The sequence below is a fragment of the Bos indicus genome, chromosome 5 (assembly GCF_029378745.1).
Source record: "Bos indicus isolate NIAB-ARS_2022 breed Sahiwal x Tharparkar chromosome 5, NIAB-ARS_B.indTharparkar_mat_pri_1.0, whole genome shotgun sequence".
In the NCBI taxonomy this organism is placed as follows: domain Eukaryota; kingdom Metazoa; phylum Chordata; class Mammalia; order Artiodactyla; family Bovidae; genus Bos; species Bos indicus.
The window spans coordinates 113,108,464-113,128,853 of NC_091764.1; the positions used below are offsets into that span (position 1 = coordinate 113,108,464).

Below are 20,390 nucleotides of genomic sequence, written 5' to 3' on the forward strand. Positions count from 1 at the left end.
GGCCCATACCATAGTACTATTTTGCCAGTTATTTTCACCTCATGTCATGGAATTTTTTTTCCTGCCAATAAAGGTAGATCTACTTCCTTCCTTTTTAAAATTATGGTAAAATATATATAAAATTTGACATTTTCAAGTGTCCAGTGGCATTAACTACATCCACAATGTTGTAAGACCACCACCATCACCTTGTTCTTTTTAAACAGCTGTAGAATGGCTCTCCTTCATGGGTAGACAGAATTTATTCAGTCAGTGCCCTATTTTTGTACAATTAGGTTGTTCTTTTAGAAACAGTGATGTAGAGAATGTTCCTGCCAGTCTCTGTGCTCTTTTAAATGAGTATTTTTATGAGATAGCTTCCTGGAAGAAGAAGAAAAGTTAGTCATAAAATAGAAACATTTCACATTTTAATAGGTAGTGCCTAATTGTCTTTCACAAATGTTCAGCCTGTTTACAATCTAACCAAAAGCATCTGAGACTGGTAAATTATTAATTTGTCTTAACTGTTTGCTGTTACAAGGTAACCAAACTTGCTCTGTATTCAACCTTGTTCAATAAGGAAGAACTGGTTGGTAAAGTTAAAAAAAAAAAAGAAGTCCTTTGGTTTAATTAACCAATGTTTATGTAACACCTCCTGTGTTTCAGACCTGGTGTTCAGTCATATGGGGAATTTTATTATGAAGACACAGAGACAGTCTGTCCCTTAGTGGATCTTACAGAGTAGTGGAGACAGATAGCGTCTCACAAATGAATGTTAGAAAGTAGTAAATGGGCATGTATGAGAGGAGGCTCTGCTTGAACTGAGCGTTCAAGAAGTTTCCCTAAGAAAATGAAGTTAGTTTGGAACTTGAAGGATGAATGGGAATTACCTACATGAAGGGCAGATTGGGAAGGGATGGACAGAGCTTTCTGAGCAGAAGAAACAACATGTGCAAAGGCCCAGTGGCAGAGCCCTTTAGGCTTTGTACTGGGTAAGGAGGTTCAGTGTGTTTAGTGCCCTGGAGGAGAGCAAATTCTGAGTTCTCAGAGACCAAATCGATGAGGTCTCACTGCCAGGACCCCATAAGTAGAAGGGATTTCAGAAGGATGGGAGACTTTCCAAGGCAAATTCTAACAAATTGCAAGTTGTCTGAAGGAGAGACATGTACCTATAGACCTCAGCTTAGATTTTCAGAATGTCTTGGCCAGAGTTGGAAGGAGGGCAAATAACTAAGGAGAAATACTAAGACAGCTGGAGTACTAAGACAGACAGAAGAGGGTCAGGAATGTCAAAGGTCCACATGAGCTAAGGCTTCTGAAAAATGCTGATCAACCAAAAGCTGTTTGCAGTAAGCAAAATAAGAGGCATACCTCTTCCACCAGAATCCAGAAAAGGAGCACAACCTTATCTAATTTTGTGTCTGTCTCCTCCAGGAAGGAAAAGAATATAATGAGCACATATTCTATGAACACACTCTGTGCCAAGCGCTTAGATTGTTTCATTTAATGTTAATGCCAACATTTATCTCCCATTTTCTTTACGGGGAAGCTAAAGCTTGGTGAGGCTGAGTAACTTATCCAGAGTCACAGCAGGTTGGTGGTGCTGGATTGGGCGGTCTGACTATAGGTCTTCTATCTGAACCATCACACCAGGCTGCCTTCAAATGGGAAAGGATAGGTTCTGTGGGGCAAGAGGGCAGCAGAATCCAGGGGAATTGGCTCATCTTAAACAGGCCGGTGCTTGCCTCCTGGATTCACTGCTTATCACGTGTTGGACTTGTGACTTAACCTCTTTGACCTTCAGTTTCCACATCTGTAAGACAGGAATAACAATCATCTTGCACAAAATCAGAGACAGAAAATGCCTCGTGGCATAGAGCAGGTACCAAATAAGTAATGACTTTTTTTTTTTTTTTTTTTCATTTATTTTGATATTTATTTTTTTATTTACTTGGCTGTGTTGAGTCTTTGCTGCTGCACGTGGGATCTTTGATCATCCTTGCAAGGGAGATCTTGTTCCCTGACCAGGGATCAAACCCAGGTCTCCTTCATTGGGAGCTAGGAGTCTTAGCCACTGGACTGCCAGGAATGTCCCTGTTCTTATTTTTATTCCAAGATCACCCATAGCCTGGTGTTCATTTTACATGTGAGAGATACGTGGTCTGTGAATGAATGATACATGGTGTCTTTGCCCTTGAGGTCAGCCTCTTCAGAGTTACACGTGACACTTCATACACTTCAAACCTCTCAGCTCAGCTCTGAAGCAGGGAGCACGGCTGAGGTTTCACCCTTTGAAAAGCTAAGGCCTGGAGGAACAGAGTGAATTGCTTACAATCTTACAGCCAAGCTAATAACATCCTTTTACTTTTTTGTTGCAGTCAGTAGATTAGTAAAACAGTGAGTGTAAGTGTTGATTTCGGTAGGACAATTGACAGGTCAGTCAGGCTGTCCCTAACCACGAAACATAAGTGATGGCTTAGTGACATTTCAGTCAGGTGGTGGTTATTATTGTGGGTTGAAGACCTGGGGAGTGTCACTAAATAGGTTGGCCTGACCAAACATCCACCCTGGGGAGCCTGACCTGGAATGGGTCACAACTGCACTGAGATTGAATGAACAGCCTGAGAGTTGTGCCTACTGGGTGTGGCTGACGTCCACTGGGAAGGCCTGCCTATCAGACCTGGGGTGACTGACCCGAACTCCTGTAGACCACAAGGTGCTGGAGGTGGACAGAAACCGGTGCTGAAATTAAGTCAAGGTTAAGATATATTTATAACACACCAAACAGGAATCTGGGTTATTGTGACAAGGGGCACAAAGCTTGTGACCTCCCTGTAAACAAACACCCAACACGTGTCCCCCTGTACCTCCATGTGGCTGCTGACAGGACCTGTGGGACAAGGCTCAGTATCGCTTAGAAAGCTCCAGTGATTGGTTGCCACCTAGAGCCTGTCCGGTCCATGCATGGGTGGGCCCTGAGAGGTTAAAGACTTTGAACCTCCCTTTTCAAGGAAAAGAAGAAAAATAGATTCCAACTGTATGGTATTCTGCAAAAGGCAAAACTGGAGGCAATTAAAAGGTCAGTGGTTGCTAGGAATGTGGGGGCAGAAGGGAGATGAATGCACAGTACAAAGGTTTTATGAGCAGTGAAAATACTTGGTATGACAACATAGTGGTGGATATAAGTACTTAGTGTGACAGTGTAATGGCGGGTGGACGTCTCATATTTTTGTCCAGATGCACAGAATGTACAACACTGTTCACTTCATTAAAGTGGACCCTCAGATGAACTGGGGCCTTGATGTGTTATACGGTTCATCCTTGGTTAAAAAGGAAAAACCTTAAAATGACTTAGGATAGACGTTTTGTCAAAACTTTTGTTTCACTGTTATATACATATATGTATTATATATGTTTGTGTATTTGTTGGACAGTGATATAAAATGTACTTTTAGATCAAAAAAGTTTGCAGGCTACTGTAGTTAAATTGTACGGCCAAATAAGGGCACAGATTAACCTCAAGGGGAAAAAAAAAAAGATCAAGGTAGAGCTCTGCACAGAAAACGAAGTCAGTAGTACAGTGTGGCTTGAGTGGTCAGTTAGGAGGATGTCCACTGAGGTGTTAGGAGGTAGGAAGTGACGTGTGTGTCAGCAGTGAGGTTGGCTGTCACCATCGTAACAAAGGAGGTGACTGTCCTTTTGCCCTCAGCACAGGGCATGGTCAGGCTGTTGCAGAACCATGTAAAGGAAGAGTTGAAGCACTCAGGGCTACCTTTGGCCTAGCAAGGAGGAGATTCAGACAATATGATAGATCCCGTCTTTACATAGCTGAGGAGGACCCCACCCTCAGCTGAGTTGCTGATCTGGGTTGAGCTTTGGGTTTATGTTGTCGTTGGCCATGTCGTACGGCTTGGGGGATCTCAGTCCCCCAACTAGGAATTGAACTGGGGCCCACACAGTGAAAACCCCAAAGTCCTAACTGCTAAGATATTCCCAAGATTATATATTTTTAACAATCTCAGGAGATTCTCTTGGATCTGAGGCCTGGGAAGCAATGTCCTGAGGAAGAGAGGTTGGGTTTATTTCATATGGTCTGAGAGGGCAGACCCCCAACTGAAAAAGTAGATTGTGCAAGGAAACGAGTTTGGCTGAATATTTTGGGAGAATATTTTGAAAATTTTCAACAATGGATTGGTGGTTGTGTGGGATGATGAATTCCTGGTGTTGGAAAGGGTCCAGATTTTAAAATACATAGATATCTTTTTCGGAGAAGGCAGTGGCACCCCACTCCAGTACTCTTGCCTGGAAAATCCCATGGACGGAGGAGCCTGGTCGGCTGCAGTGCATGGGGTCACTGAGGGTCGGACACAACTGAGCGACTTCACTTTCACTTTTCACTTTCATGCATTGGAGAAGGAAATGGCAACCCGCTCCAGTGTTCTTGCCTGGAGAATCCCAGGGACAGGGGAGCCTGGTGGGCTGCCATCTATGGTGTCACACAGAGTCAGACACGACTGAAGCGACTTAGCAGCAGATATCTTTTTAGAAGAAATGACTTAATAAACAGGCTTCCTAAAAACTTTTTCCATCCTTATTAATATATAAACCTGAGTGGCAATTAAAGTTGATAAAAAATTCCGCTCCCCAGCCACACTGGGCGCACCTCAGTCACGTGTGGTTGGCGGCTACCATGTTTGACCGTGAGGATCTAGGACGTGTCCCTCAGAGCAGAAGGTCCTCTTGGGCAGCTGGCAGTTGGGAGCAGACGTTTGCACGTGGTTGGTAAGCAGAGCATATCATGATTAAGGACGGAGCATGTAGGTGATTCAGTTGTTATTAACAGTGTAGAGTTGATCCCCATTTTAGGGGCAGATCTTCGGGGGAGGGCCTGGGGCATTAGCGAAAAGTGGGTCAGTCAGGCTGGATTGGGTCCTCGTGGCTGCTCTGTGGCCTCGGTCACTCCCCAAGGGCCTCAGTCGCCTCACTGGAAACAGGCTCGTTATCGGCGCCACTTCACCGGGTGGCCGTGAGGACTCAACGGACATGATGTGCGTGGAGTGCTTAGCACAGGGCTCATCTCACTAATACTCCTTTTTTTTAATCCCAAAGTTATATTCTACATGAACATACTGTTTTGTCCTTTTTTTCCAATTGGCATTATTACCTGCCCCTGTGGGGTCCCACATTCCTCCTTGGCACAGACTGCTGAAAGTCCTTTGGGACTTCTCTGGCTGTCCAGTGGTCAGGACTCCATGCTTCCCCTGCAGGGGACATGGTTTGCTCCATGGTCAGGGGACCAAGATCCCACATGATGTACTGCCCACACCACCACCACCCCCTCCCCGCTGCCCAAAAAAAGCCCTTTGATTGGCGGGTTCTTCACCCAATAGAAGAAGGGCAGGGAGTAGAGTCCCTGGTGGATTTTGAGCTGGAGGGCAAGTGGACCTGAAGTCCGCATTGGGAGGTCCCTCCTGCTGTGCTGGGTGGGGGGAGGTGCTGTTTCCTAATGGGGTCTGCTCTCCTCACTGGGTGACCTGAACAGGGAGTGGCCGCTACGCAGTCGTAGTGGTTCAGATGCTGAGGTCAGCAGGGTTTCTTACAGAGGGTGACTTACAGAAGGGCACCCGGGGCGGTGGCCTGAGCCTTGCCTTTTCCTTGCCCAAGGTGTGAGCTGCTAGACCCGGAGCCCTGCTCTTCCTTCCCTCCGTCACTTCATTGGGTTCATTTATTCCCTTGGTCACAGTGCACCCTGTGAAGTGTGTCATCCGGTTTAAAATGAACTAACAGACCTGAGAACTCAACAGTCATTCATCTGCTGCTGCATTAATAAGTTGTTTCTCCCAAATTTGGAGGATTAAAACAACAGTAAACATTTCTCACTCCTAGTTCCTGTGGGCCGGGAATTTGGGAGCGTCTTGGCCGGGTTATTCTGGCTCTGACTCACTCAATAAATTGCAGTCCAGATTGCTGGCCAAGCCCCTGGTTATCTGCTGCTTGTGCTTTGGCTGCAGCGCTTCACCTGCTTACGTATGGTGTGCTTACCTGCCTAGCAAGGTCATGCTGGGTTTTGGCAGGTGGTCTAGTTCCTCTCTAGGTGGGCCTCTCTCAGGACTGCCTAAATGTTTTCATTGCAGTGGTGTCTTGCCCTAGAGCAATCAAAGAGAGCCAGGTGGAAGTTATCCTTTTTATGGCCAGGTCTCAGAGGCCCCGTAGCATCATTGTGCCACATTCTGGCCAGCTGTAAGTCTGCTGCGCGTCCCAGGGTTAGCCACCACCCTTTCAAGGGAGGAGGAGACATCCGAAGCTCATGTGCAGGTTTTCCTCACTAATTTTTCCATCACTTCAGCTGTTTTTCAATCTCTAATGTGCCAGGTAGTCCAGATAGAGATAAGTAAGACAAATAAAGTCCCTCAAGGGACCTACAGAGCAGGTAGGACAGCAGGTACAATTTGGGTGGTGCTTTAGAGCTCAATGAGAGTCTCCACACACATTCTCGTCTGCCTTCCCAGTGGAAGCTGTGTGATCACTACAGCTGCTTGTGCCCTCATGGCCCATCTCTTCTGGCCCTCAGATGATGGAGGGTTTTCTCAGGTGGCTAGAACTCGACTTTGTGACTATAAATAGCCACTGTGACTGTAAATCCCTTGCACTTTCTCCTACCACAGGCTGTGTTCCTGGTGGCTGCTATATCATTCCTGTGCTCATGCGAGGAAACTGAGGCTGCAGTCACCGAACAGCTCTTGACACTATAATTCCATGCTTTTTTTCACCATTCTGCACCGTCCCTTGGGGTGCAGCACCCTAAATACTCTGCTGACAGTCGCTGTTGTCTTTCTTGCAGAAAGCCCTGGGTGCGCGGCAGTACCATGTGGCCTCAGTCCTGTGCCAACGGGCCAAGGTGGCCATGAGCCACTTTGAACCCAATGAGTACATCCGCTATGACCTGCTCGAGAAGAACATTAACATTGTCCGCAAACGGTAAGGCTGCAGGGTGAGCTGTGGAGACCGTTAGAGGGGTTGGTGTTTCTGGTGTTTCCTGCCCCTCAGACAGTGTAGGAGGTGCTTGGCGGAGGAGGATGGTGGCAGGATCTAGGCGTTGAAGGCATAATGGTCCCTGCTGCGGAAGGGTGTTTCAGATCACTGGTGGGCCTTCTGCCCTCTCTGCCAAGGAGAAGCCTGGAGATGTGGGCCCTAGAGATCTCAGGCCTTCTTTGGTGCTGTGGCTTGAACGTCCCAGCTCCTCTTTCCAGAACAGACAACTGGCCATGGGCCATTCCTCTGGGATCTGCCAGGTCCAGGAACTTCAGAATTACTATATTTCCTCTTTGGTCCATCAGCCCGGGAGAGAGCTCAACCTTGAGACTCAGAGGGAAGCTCAGATGGGCACTAGAGCATCCCTCTTTTCTGGACCGCTCTTTGCCCATGTGGTGAAGTGGCAGCCATCTTGCTCTGCTGTTCCGAGTGCCAGGTTCTGGGCTGGATGCTGGCTCAGGAGAGGGGTGGATGAGATCCCACAAGAGGAGGGATGGAGGCTGGCCCTGCATATCAAGCAGCACTGCTCCTGGAGCTTGAGCCACTGCAGACAGAGCTGCACGCCTGCCTGTCGGGTGACATGGCCCTGGCAGCGCGAGAGAACCAATATGAGCACACGCAGAAGCCCCGCTTAGAGCTGACAAGCGGGCTTAGGTGGACAGGGCCACACAGTGAGGGGGTGACTGGACCTCACCCAGTGCTCTGGCCACTGCGCCACATGTGCTCCCCGTTGCCACTTTGCTTCTGCCTTACTGGTATCCTCACCTCAGTTTTAAGGGTCAGGGACTATCTTAGTCTTTATCTCCAACAGCCTCCAGCATAGCATCACCTAATTACAATAAGGACCTCTTATTGTCCATCAAGGGTGTTCATCTGATTCAGGTGGTATGAACTTTACTACTCAAAATGTGGCTCGTGGATCAGCAGCGTCGGTATCAGCAAGCAGCCCTGGGGGCTTGTTAGACACAGAGAACCTCAGGCCCCGCCCCAGACCCACTGAATCAAAATCTGCAGTTTTCACAGGCGCCCCAGGTGACTGAGTGGACACCAGACTGTGAGGAGTGCTGGCCACTTTCCTGGTTGCAGCCAGGGTTAAAACCACTGTCCTCATCACTCTGCGACCTTGTACAAATACTTTTTCCCCAGAAAACACTATTTTATTTATTCTTAGAGCTCTCAGATCACAGCTCAGTGGGAAAAGAATGGATTTTCCTTTAGTCTGCAAAAACACCTCCCCCTGCTTGGGAGAAGTAACACAGAAGCTTGCTTTCACATAACTTGACAAAAGAGTCTTTACCATTTTGTCTTTGCTTCAAAAAATTAATCAAAAAACTTTGATTTAAATTTTGGTTTTAAATTTTTTTGGTTTTGGTTTAAATTTTTTTGGTTTTAATTTTTATCAGCAAAATTAACTCTCCCCTTAAAATTTTTCCTCTGCCTTTTTATTCCAGCCCTGCACCAACCAGAAAAGTCCAATCAATAACTTTGGGCATTTTCCAGATTAGTACAGACTAGGGATGTTCCATTTTCATTGTTGTTACAGAGAAGTGGTTCTCACTGAGGGTGGGGGTGAGGGGTTGATTTTTGTCCCCCAGGGAAATTTAGCAATGTCTGGAGACATTGTAGGTTGTCTTAATCCAGGGTTGTTGGGGGCCAGCGTGAGGTACTCCGCCTGTGGCAAAGGTCATGAGGAAGGAGGCTCGACATACGCAAAGGCAGGATCGAGCCTCAGGAGTCCCCCTGGAAATTCTCGAGCATCTACCCCCATAACCAGAGCCTGCCTACTTTACTACTTTGTGCTCTCACCTACACCTCTGACTTTACGGGGGGCTGTCCCCCACCACCTCTTTCGGAGAAGGAGTTAACTTAGAGCTCCAGTTAATAATAATTCCTGGGCGTGACAGGAGTGTTTCAACTTACAAACTCCTCTGAAGGTTCTCTAGCCTCCCTGACAGGCTTGTCCGGCCACATGTGATTGCTCACAGCCTCCCAACCCTGAGAGGCACGAGACACTTTAAACCTTCTAAAAACAGGTTCTTTAGAGAAGTTAGAAAACTATTAGTATAAGTATAATGGGCTGATTAGAAATTGTATTGGTGAAGGGTTTTTCATTTGTTGAGCCAATGTTTACTGCTAAGTCTTCATATCCCCTGCCCTTACACACGTTAATGAATATATAGAAGAAATAAGTATTAACCTTTGATATAAATCACTTTAGACCTTAGGCCAAGTAAATTCTTTCCTTAACTAAAACCCACTACACCCTCACCCTATAGGAATGTAACTTTATTTGAGTGACGTCTGTTTTAAGAATAATCACCCTTGGAGAAAAAAGTGTTCTGGTTGACTGCCCACTGTCACAAGGAGAGGGTCATAAATTGTCAGCAGGCCCCCCTGGCCAGAAGATGATGTAACACCCCTAAGACCTCTGTATACATTTGTATGAAGCACCTGACTTTAATAAAAGTCAGGACTGCTGTCCCCACGTGACTTTTGTATAACATCTCAGTGTATAAAAACAGACTCTGGAAAATAAAGAATTGGGATCAGTTCCTTGAAATACTGGTCTCCCCATGTCACTCTCTCTCTCACTCTGGCTGAGTCTCAATCTGGAGCGCGGAACCCACCAAGCTTACTGATTTTGCCTGGGCTTCTAAGATCCAACTGGGGAGGCCTCAGTGTCTCCTCTCCTTCGGGAGAACGGAAGGACGCCTGCGGCCTACGTAAGTGGTGCAAGCTTCTTGTGTTGAAGTTTTATTGGTCTCCCGCGTAAACCAAGCTACTCAGCCTCTTTTCTCCACTGAATTTTCCTGCTGAGCTATCCTCATTCTATTATTCTTTATATCTTTGATGAATATTTAAGTAGCCGCCAAAGCCGTCTCCCCTTCGAATACCCTGGATCAGCCGGGGCTGGACCCCGGCACAGGGTGGGGTGGTGGTTGACTGTTACCTAGTGGGTAGAGGCCAAGAATATGGTCAGATACCCTGCAGTATGGAAGACAGCCCCCGCAATAAAGAATCATCTGGCCCAAACTGTCAGTGGTGGCACAGTTGAGAGACCCTTCCATAGAAAAAAGAAGGCAGAAGTGGAGCCATTCTAGGAAGATGCTGAAGGATTAGGATAGATGTGAGGGTGTTTTGGAGGGCCAGGGGGCCTGCATGGGGGCAACTCCTCCACCCTGTGACAGAGGAGCCTGATTCTGTTCCTGGGAACCGAGTCTCCGTCCCTCAGTGAAGCGGGGTGACAGATGGGCATTGAGGATCCATTTTGCCGTCCTCACTTAATCCCCACAGAAATGTGATGATGAACTCGTCCTTAGCTTTTTTATACAGCTTCAGGCATTTGCTGTCAAGGTCTTTGGTTTGAAAGCCCATGTGCTATTTTTCATCGCCCCTGGGACCCAGGAAGAGGGGCTCTGCTCCGCGCGGTGAGTCACTGCCTGCTCACCAGCCAGGGAGACGCTCCACTAAAGGGGGCAGGCTGTACTCCAGGCCAGGCCTATTTTTATTCAAGTTCTCATGACAGCAGAGCTGAGAGGCTTTCAGAATTGCCAGTTGCTCTGCTGTTGCCCACAAAACCAGCAGCCTAGGGAGCTCTTGCTCTCAAGGGGTGAAGTCAACTTGGGGGTGAGGGGCTGGAACCCAGGCCAGCAGAAGGGCCTGTCTTTGCTTCCCCGCAGAGTCGTAATTGGTAACAGCAGTAGCAGTGATGATAGGAATGGAGCACTGGCTACAGGCCGGGCTGGACCCTGAGTTTCCAGGTGTTATTGAGAAGACAGTGAACGGCCACAGTGGCTCCTTGCCTTCCAGCTCGTCCACTCGCTACCTCATGACCAGGGTCAAGGTTCTTTACCTCACTGGGCCTCAGCTTGCTCCTCTGTGTGGTGAGAATAAAGTGACTTCTGTACATCCAAGTATAGACGTATATAGACCAGCACTGCCCTGAGCACTAAAAGCGCCAGGACAAAACTATGACAGAAAGCAGATGAGTGGCTACCGAGGGATGGGGGCAGGAGGGAGGGATTATAAAGGGAAAAGAGGAGACTTTTGGGTGGCGGATGTGTGCGTTGTCTCAACGTGGTGACGATCTCATGGGTATATTCATATGTCAGAATTGATCAGTTGTGTGCTTTAAATATGTGCAGTCTGTTCCATACCAGTTATACGTCAGTGAGGCTGTTTAAAAAACGTGTGCTGTATAAACACTGTTATCTGTTTCCAGTACCAGCCCTGGACTTTAGAGATGGACTGGTGAGCTCCCTGGCTTATCTGGTTACACATTGGGTTTAGTAATAGGGTCAGGTCTAAACCCAGAGCCTCTGACTCTGAGTCCAATTGTGTGTGTGTGTGTGTGTGTGGTTTGTTGGGTATGAGTGGAACTCTGCCCTTTTGAGGAGGCCTTGGGTTTGGCTTTCCAGTGGTCATGTATGGATGTGAGAGTTGGACTGTGAAGAAGGCTGAGCGCCGAAGAATTGATGCTTTTGAACTGTGGTGTTGGAGAAGGCTCTTGAGAGTCCCGTGGACTGCAAGGAGATCCAACCAGTCCATTCTAAAGGAGATCAGCCCTGGGATTTCTTTGGAAGGAACGATCGGGGGGCTGAAACTCCAGTACTTTGGCCACCTCATGCGAAGAGTTGACTCATTGGAAAAGACTCTGATGCTGGGAGGGATTGGGGGCAGGAGGGGAAGGGGACGACAGAGGATGAGATGGCTGGATGGCATCACTGACTCGATGGACAGGAGTCTGAGTGAACTCCGGTAGTTGGTGATGGACAGGGAGGCCTGGCGTGCTGTGATTCATGGGGTCACAAAGAGTCGGACACGACTGAGCAACTGAACTGAACCAGGTTTGGCTTAAGCTTTGCGAGTGGCGGAAGGCAGGGTGTGAGGCATAGACGGACTATGCTGAGAGGGGGTAGGGGTGGTGAGAGGTGGCCCCCACAGAGGGAGCTCAGTGTGTGGCGTGGAGGCTGTAACGAGAAGGCAGCTGCACCTCCCCAGGGGCCCTGACGGGAAGGGAGGGGTGGGCCCCACAGGGAAACAGGGTCTAGGAACAGGGTCTCGTGAGGCTGGCGTCAGTTTCCGTTCTGAGAGCTGGCAGCCTCACCCGTCTTAGTGGGGTGAGAGCAAGCAAGGCTGATGGGGAAGGCTTTTGCATAATAGGGTGATGAGGCCTCCAGCACCTAAGGTAGAGGGTTGTGGGTGCAGGGCGGGGAGATGGGGTGAGGGCGTCGCCAGGCAGATTCTCTGTCCCGGTGGGCCGACTGCACGGGGGAGGTGGCCGTGGCCCAAGAGATGTAGAGGATCCAGGGTGAGACTCCTGCGAACCTGAGCTTTGAACATCACTCCTCTGAGTCTCCGTTAATTCTAGGTCATTTTACTAAATGACGAGGCTACAGTAAGGATTAAACGATGAGACATAGATGAAAAAAAGGGCTCATCAGATAATAGAACTTTAATACGCGTGGGAAAGTAAATATCCTTTAGGGAGAAACAGAAAACCCTCCCCCTCTTGTGGTGGTGTCATTCCTCAAGTGATTTTGGACCCGGTGAGTGCCAGGCGCTGTGCTGTGTGCTGGGGGTACCGGTTCTCCACCTTGGACGCAGTGTGCCCTCCCTGGCTGCCGTCGAGGTTGCCTTGTACTTGAGAGGGCCTGGCTGTGGGCAGACAGGATCGTGCAGCCGGAACCAGGCAAGCCTCCCCTTCTCCCGCCAGGCTGAACCGGCCTCTGACCCTCTCAGAGAAGATCGTGTATGGACACCTGGATGACCCGGCCAACCAGGAGATCGAGCGGGGCAAGACATACCTGCGGCTGCGGCCTGACCGCGTGGCCATGCAGGATGCCACGGCCCAGATGGCCATGCTGCAGTTCATCAGCAGCGGCCTGCCCAAGGTGGCCGTGCCGTCCACCATCCACTGTGACCATCTGATCGAGGCCCAGCTCGGCGGGGAGAAGGACCTGCGTCGGGCCAAGGTGAGCTGGAGGTGGTGGGGAGGTGGGCAGTGGGTGTGACGCGGGACGAGAGGCAACGCCCTTGAACGAGGGCATCGCCCCCTAGTTCTAAGGGACTGTGGTTTAGTCTTTTTCTCTTCTGCCTCTAAGAACACCACTTGCTCTTTGTGAAGATGTTAGAAAATACTGAGAAGACCTAGAGAAAGCAAAAATCATCCCCAGTCTTAACCATACTAAAGGTACTCTTTTCGGGTCCTTTTTCTGTAATAAAACAGAGTATGAGGTGAATGGTGCAGGTAGCAGGTTCTGATCCTTGTCTCCAGTTGCTCTGGAGAGTCGTCACTCGTGTTCTTGCCAGGCCCCTGGGGACCTTGGCAGGGAGGTGGGTGAACAGTGTCACTGTTGGTAAACTTGAGGCGTCCAAGTTGTGTGCAGTCCCACAACTGCACGGGGGTGAGGCTAGGGCCAGACCCTTCTCCCAGCTCCCACTGACTGATAACCGCTGTGGGCTTTCTTCATCTGTGAGTTTTGCTTAATGAGGTGGAAGGGGCTGGCTGCCACACTGAACACCTTGGATTACCCTCTCTTCCTTAGGAAGCCTAATTCACGCGCCTTCCTCCAGGCTCTGCTGTGGTACCCTTGTGTGTGCCCGCTCTTGGCAACATGCGGTCTCTCGCAGCTCTGGGCCTCCACCCTCTCCACCCAGTCATGGACGTGGGCCCCGCTCTTGGGGGCCGTCGGCAGGAGCTGAGTGCTGGCAGGGCTGCCGCCTGACGGGCGCAGAGCATGGCGCGCAGTTGAAAGTGCTTTGGCTCCCAGGGTTGGCAGCTCAGCCAGCCTCTCAGGCCCTTGGGAGAGGCTCAGGGCGGCTTTCCCCTCAGGCCCCCCCGCCTACCTGCTCACAGCGACTGCCCTCAGCTGGCAGAGTCCAGCCGGCTGGCCCGTGGTTCCCATGTTAGCAGCAGTCTTGGCACCTGGTAACATGACGGGGTCCTGCAGTGCTGGGGACTGGGTCCTCTTCAGCCTGAGAGATGCATGACTGCCCACAGCAGGGCCATCCCCCTCGGAAGTCGGCCCTCCCCTGACTTTATGGATTAAAATCTACCTTCTGGAGATGAGATTCACAGAGTCATGGGGTCTCAGAACCCAATTCCTGCTTTACTTCACCCATGTTTATTGAACGTTAATTTTATGCCAGACACTGTGCTGGGATTCAGTATGAACGTGGATCTTAGAGTCCAATAGAGAGACAGCAGCTAAGCAGTTACGCAGACTGGTAACTACTAGTCTGTACGTGTATTCTGAAGGAAGCGTGTGGGACTCTGGAAAGTGTGTGTGGGTCGGGGAGGATGTAACATGTAAGCTGAGACCAGAACAGATGAGGAAGCACATTCTAGACAGAGCAGGGTTCCTCAAGGCCTTGAGGCTGGAAGAAACCTGATGCCTTTATGGAGCTGGAAGGGGGCCTGTGGGCCTGGGGCTCTGAGGTGGGCCGGGCAGGAGTAGGAGGGCCTTGAGGCCTCCGGGCAGGAGAGTGGTCGGATTTCCATGTGTTTGTAAAGGCCCCCTCTGGTTGGAGCTCAGGGAGGCAGGTCTCTGTGTCCAGGGTCACAGAGACCAGCAGAGAGGCATCTAGGCTGAGTCAGGTGCAGACAGCAGAACGCTCCATGCCCACCTGGCTGTCTCCCCCGCCCCCCACCCCGCCACCCGCATGGACACAGGAGCAGCTGCAGCCACAGCCACCCGCTCCTGCCCTCGGTACCAGTTATATCAGTGACTGATTTGTAAATGAGGAGACCAACGGATTAATTATTAATCAGAAAGAGACTGCTGTGGGGACCCAAGCTCTTTGTCTGCCACTCTTTCACTTAGGGGAGCCACACGTGCCCTCAGAAGGATGTGTGGTTGGTCTGCAGTTTATTTTTATTGTTATTACTTCTAATCTTTATTTATTTGGCTGCACCAGATCTTATATGCAGTATGTGGGATCTAATTCCCTGACCAGGGGTCGAACCCAGGCCCCCTGCATCGGGAGTGTGGAGTGCTAGCCACGCTGGACCACTGGGAAAGTCCAGTTGGTCTGGAGTTTAAATGAAGGGGACTGCATGCTTTGAGGGTGTTTCTTGGAGGGCCCAGTGGAGCCCACAGTGAGTCCCTCCTCTGCCTGTGGTCCCATCCCTTTTGTCCCTGAGGTCTCACCTGTCCAGGGACATGCTTGGTTGTCCAGTTAAACGTTGGCCTCATGTCCTTCGGCTGGGGTAGCCTTCCCTTCCCCCTGAGGAAGTTGCCTTTGAATTACAGGCGTACTGGTTACCGTCCTGCTGTCTGTTTGGCTGAAACCTACAGTTGAGAACATGGTCCATCTGACAGTCTTTCATTTGGGGCCCATGAAACATATTACCAAGTGTTGAGCACCTACCACACGTTAGACAGTGGTCTAGGTGTTCTGAGATGTAGCTTCTGTGAGGGCAGTAGCTTTGTTCCTATTACAATGTAGTGACGGGCTCTGGCTGGACAGGCCTGGTTTCAAACTCTGACTTGTCTGTTTAAGTAGGGTCTTGAGCAAGACCTCTGAGTTTCTGTTTTTGCGTCTGTAAAATGGGGTTTGTTTTGGCGTGGTACCATTTCCATAGTGGGCATTCAGTAAACATTAGCCAGGATTACAGACAAGGCATCCGAGGCTCCAAAGGAGAAACAACACCCAACATGAGGCGTGGTGGGACCGGGTGGTCCACTCCGTCCCACTGCTTCCCTCTGGCAGTTCCCCTCCCCCCACTGTGTCCCACTTAGTCCTGTGGTGTCTTGCTGCCCCCTCACTGCTGGCCTTGACCAGGGACCTGAGTGCCGGAAGGACCCTTCTGCAAATAAGGAAGCGGAGACCCAGGGCGGGGAAGGGATTTGTTCTGGACCTACTCCCTGGCCATGTGTCACAGAACTGGGCTCCGTCTCTGTTTCCTGGTCTTTCTCCTGGGCCTGCCGGCCGAGACTTGTGGGCCGGCATCCAAACCCTTTGGGAATTATTTGTAGAAGGCCTCCAGGAGAGGGCCTGCCTTTCCAGTGCCAGCATTTCAGTCACAGGGGAGAGGAGGTGGAGGGAGGGAGGCATGAGCAAACTGTTTCTAATGCCCTGGTTATTGATTTCTCTCAATAGGACATAAACCAGGAAGTGTATAATTTCCTGGCCACTGCAGGTGCCAAGTACGGCGTGGGCTTCTGGAGGCCTGGCTCTGGAATCATTCACCAGGTAAAGCAGGGCCTGGCCAGCCTTTGGGGGTGGGCAGAGGAGCACGCTGCCCTTTGGACCTGGGCAGCACCTCCGGGTCTGTACGAGTAGGGGCCTCAGTGGGCAATTGGATGATGTTTTCATCAACCCTTAGACTCCACTTTCATTTTAAAATTAATTTTCTCTGTGTCAAGTTACACATCCTCACTGTCCATGTGGGAATTTAAAGCAGTCCCTTCTGACCAGCATTTTCACATTGGCGTGTTTTGTGTTGTACCGTCTTCTGAACGTTCGTACGTATCGCAGTGTTTTTTGTTTTGCTTTTCTCCACAAGCGTCGTACCTTGGGTGGATTGCTAATACTTGATGAGAAAGGCACTCTGCAGATAGTAACTTACGCAGTGCTCGCCGTGACCCGGTGAGTCTGGTGGTTGTATTGTCCGCACCTTACAGATGAGGAAGCTGAGGAATGGAGATTTAATCTCCTTGCCCAGGGACATCCGGCTCACCGATTGTGGAGTCAGGCTCCTGCGAACATCCGGGCAGCCTGGCCCTGGGGCCCGTGCTCTGCCTGCTCTGTGGTCTCCTATCACACCAGGGGCTCATCCCCTCTCAGTGCAGGGGGTGCCCCTCAGAGTCTGTGGCCGCTTGCTGGAGTTCTGGAGGGGGAGGTACCACAGGTCATGTGGCCTCATCAGCCAGGAGCTCTTCTGGGTCTCCCCAGGAGTGAATATTCTCTTGATAGGAGAATATCGTGTGTGTGTGTGAGTGTGAGTGTGTGTTTCTGGAGAGATAGTTGATTAGCTTTCATCAGAGGTGTCTGTTCAGGACTGCTGAATGGCGTGCGGGGTGTGCGCTGGTGTGTGTTCATCTGCCCTCCATCCTGTGTGTGAAACCTGCCTCTTTGTACCTTCCCAAGGTGACCCTTCTCCCCACCTCCAGCCTAGGCCTCACTTCCAGATGCGCTGAGTCAGGCTGTAACCCAACCCTGCCTGGGCTCCCACACCGCCCCACTCAGAAACCAGAGCCCACAGATCACCGCTCTGCCCTTTCAAACCCTCTCCCTTGCCAGGAAGGGGCTCCCCGCGAATGGCAGGTCACATTGGTCTGCAGGGGCCAGAAGGCCTCTCTCAGCGGCAGGGTAAGGGAGTCTGGTGGACCCAAACTTGGCTTTTTGTCAAGGGGACCCCAATCCAAGCGTCCCGCATTCCCCGAGTGCAGATGCCCAGGCCTTTTTGGGAGCTTTTGGGCCTAGGTTTTTAAAAAGAAAGTTCCTAGGGACTGTGCGATCTCTGTACAGCTTTCCTCTTCTTCCCCCCCTCCCCCATGTTAGGCAGCTTCAATCCGCCATGTCCACAACAAACCTTAGTCCTTTCCCTCTGCCTCGAATGCCCTGGCTGATCCCTCCTCCACCGTGCTGCTTCCTGGTTCCCCCTGTGCAGCCCTGGCCCTCCGGTGCCCAGCACTGGGGGTCTCTGTGACCCTGTGGGACCCTTCGCTTTACGACCACAGAGTGTGCCGCGTGCCCTGTGGGGACCGGGCCTGTGGCTTGTTTACTCCACTCAGCTCTGGGCCCGCGGCCAGGTCAGTGCAGAATAGGTCCTCAGTGCGTGTGGCTCCTGCAGATAGATGCTGCATTTCCAGTTTTATGTTCTCAGTGTTAGTCCAGCCTAAAAATACACTTCTTGCCCACCACACCCCCACCTGCCTAACCGAATGCAGCTGACCGCTGAGGTCGCTGTCACAACCAGCTTCTTTGTGATGCTTTCTGCAGTCCTCCGGTCTGCGCCGACCACTCCTTTCTGGATGTGGACCATGTTCACAGTCTACACTGTGTGGTCATAATGAATTCTGTGTGTCTGGTCTTCATGGAGCAGGCTTTTACAACCTTGAGTTTTGGAAATTAACTAACTAGTTTTAAATCTTTGTATTGGCTGAGGATAGGAGGACTGGAGAAGTGAAACAGGTAAACAGTGTTCTCTGCAACAGTTGATTTTGTTAGGGATTCCCTCCTTGTTGGCCTCTTCTCCCAGCCAGCTGGCTCATTTCTGGGGAAGGAACCAGGTCTTCTAACTTCCCGCATTCCCAAGAGGCGAGACCCCTCAAACCTTGCTCAGTCTGCTGAGCAAATGCCTCGCCCGAGGCAGAGGCCCTGGGATTTCTGTAAAATTCCAGGGAACCTGCCCACCTTTCAGTTGGTCTTGACAATTCATAAGAGCCTTTCACCGCTCTGATCTCACTTAGTGTCCCCGACATCCATAATATGTGTGTTTTGAGACACAAGTCCATATGACGGTGAGCCACAGGACCTCAGGTGAAGGCTTTTGGCTGCAAAATAAGACTGCCTCTCCCAGGCATTATTGCAGCTTGCTGCTGCTGCTGCTAAGTCGCTTCAGCTGTGTCCAACTCAGTGTGACCCCATAGACAGCAGCCCACCAGGCTCCGCCATCCCTAGGATTCTCCAGGCAAGAACACTGGAGTGGGTTGCCATTTCCTTCTCCAATGCATAAAAGTGAAAGTGAAGTCGCTGAGTCGTCTCCGACTCTTTGCGACCCCATGGACTGCAGCCCACCAGGCTCCTCTGTCCATGGGATTTTCCAGGCAAGAGTACTGGAGTGGGGTGCCATCGCCTTCTCCGATTACAGCTTGAGGGACATGCTCCCATCACATCCTCACGGTGACCCAGTGAGGACTGCACTACTGTCAGCTGCTCTACAGATGGGAAGCAGAGGCTTGGAGAGAAGTGCATTGCCTGGGGCCCACAGCAGGGTGGTGGGGCCAGAACTGAGGCCCAAACATGGTTCCCTTTGGCCGCAGCTCTCCTTGGGCAACCCCGCAGCCTCAGTGTGTCCAGCACCTCAGGTGGTGGGTGGGGCTGCTCTGGGATTGCTGCCCCTGTGGCTGCATCAGGTATCTTGGGGGGAAATGCTCACTGCCACCTCCTCCCTCCCCTGTGCTGGAGCCAGGCCATGGAAGATTGTCCGCTCTCTGGAGAAGCCAGATAAGCACACTCGACACATCCACCACGTGAGGCAGAGAGTGTTATCGGAAGCACCTTTGATCAGTCAGCATTGTCCCCGGGCTTGTCTCAGGACACACTCTTGTATCCCAGGTCATCTGGTTCTCACCACCATCCTGGGGTCGGGATGGTGCAGCCATTCTTAATACTGTGCTAACAGATGAGAAAACTGAGGTCCAGGGAGGCCGTTACTAGTCCAAGTCATAAAATCAGGAACTTCCAGAGCTGTTCCTGAGCCCAAGCTACCAGTCTCCCAGGTTGCTGGCTCATCTAGGCTACACTGGAGAGGCCCCATGCAGGAGGCGTGCCTAGGACTAACTCAGTGGCCCAGTGTTGGCAGGGGGCAGTCTTGCAGACCCCACTGGAGCGCTAAGCTCCTTTCTCTGCTAAGGGCTTTTAAACAGAAGACCTTGGATTCTTTTTCAGATCATTCTGGAAAACTATGCATACCCTGGGGTTCTTCTGATTGGCACTGATTCCCACACCCCTAATGGCGGTGGCCTGGGAGGCATCTGCATTGGAGTCGGGGGTGCTGATGCCGTGGACGTCATGGCTGGGATCCCCTGGGAGTTGAAGTGCCCCAAGGTGAGAAGTGGGGAGGGGCTTGTGTTGGGGTGGCAGCAGAGGGGTGGTTGGTGGGGCGAGTAGGAGATGTGGGACCCCCAAGAGCTGAGAGCATAGGTCAGGCTCAGCTCTCTCTGGGAAGGAGGCAGGGAGAAATAAGCCCGAGTGAGAATTCCAGCAGGTGGATTCCTGGTTCGAACGTGGCGTGTGACACAAGGGCCTGTGCCTGCTTTCTTGCCCCACCTACTCAGGTGATTGGCGTGAAGCTGACAGGCTCCCTCTCTGGCTGGACCTCACCTAAAGATGTGATCCTGAAGGTGGCGGGTATCCTCACAGTGAAAGGTGGCACAGGCGCCATCGTGGAGTACCACGGGCCTGGAGTAGACTCCATCTCCTGCACCGGTGAGGACGGCGGCCGCGGGCGTGCTCCCAGCCTTTGCGGGCCCATGGGCCTGTGGCTGAGCTGTAGACGCAGTGGCTGGCCTGCCCATGAGGCTCTGGCCAGTCAGTTTGGGAACTTGCAATGGGCTCTTAGAGGTAGAGGGGAGGTTGTCTAATCCAGGCCCTTCATTTAATGGGACGCTGGGGCCCTTCGAGGATGGCGGGTCCCTTCCCTGTGG

At 51.0% G+C, this 20,390-nt stretch overlaps 1 protein-coding gene and 1 pseudogene across 1 annotated transcript in view; both read left to right on the forward strand.

The window, feature by feature from the left end:
• The window catches only part of ACO2 (aconitase 2), a 49,152-nt gene that overhangs the window by 18,597 nt on the left and 10,165 nt on the right, over positions 1-20,390 (forward strand). Inside the window, exons 2-6 of the mRNA XM_019961886.2 lie at positions 6,821-6,957; positions 12,728-12,986; positions 16,117-16,209; positions 19,633-19,791; positions 20,022-20,172. Of these exons, the coding sequence (XP_019817445.2) occupies positions 6,821-6,957; positions 12,728-12,986; positions 16,117-16,209; positions 19,633-19,791; positions 20,022-20,172 (799 nt within the window). The remainder of the gene's footprint in view (positions 1-6,820; positions 6,958-12,727; positions 12,987-16,116; positions 16,210-19,632; positions 19,792-20,021; positions 20,173-20,390) is intronic.
• On the forward strand, positions 2,718-2,834 carry LOC139183368 (small nucleolar RNA SNORA11; annotated as a pseudogene).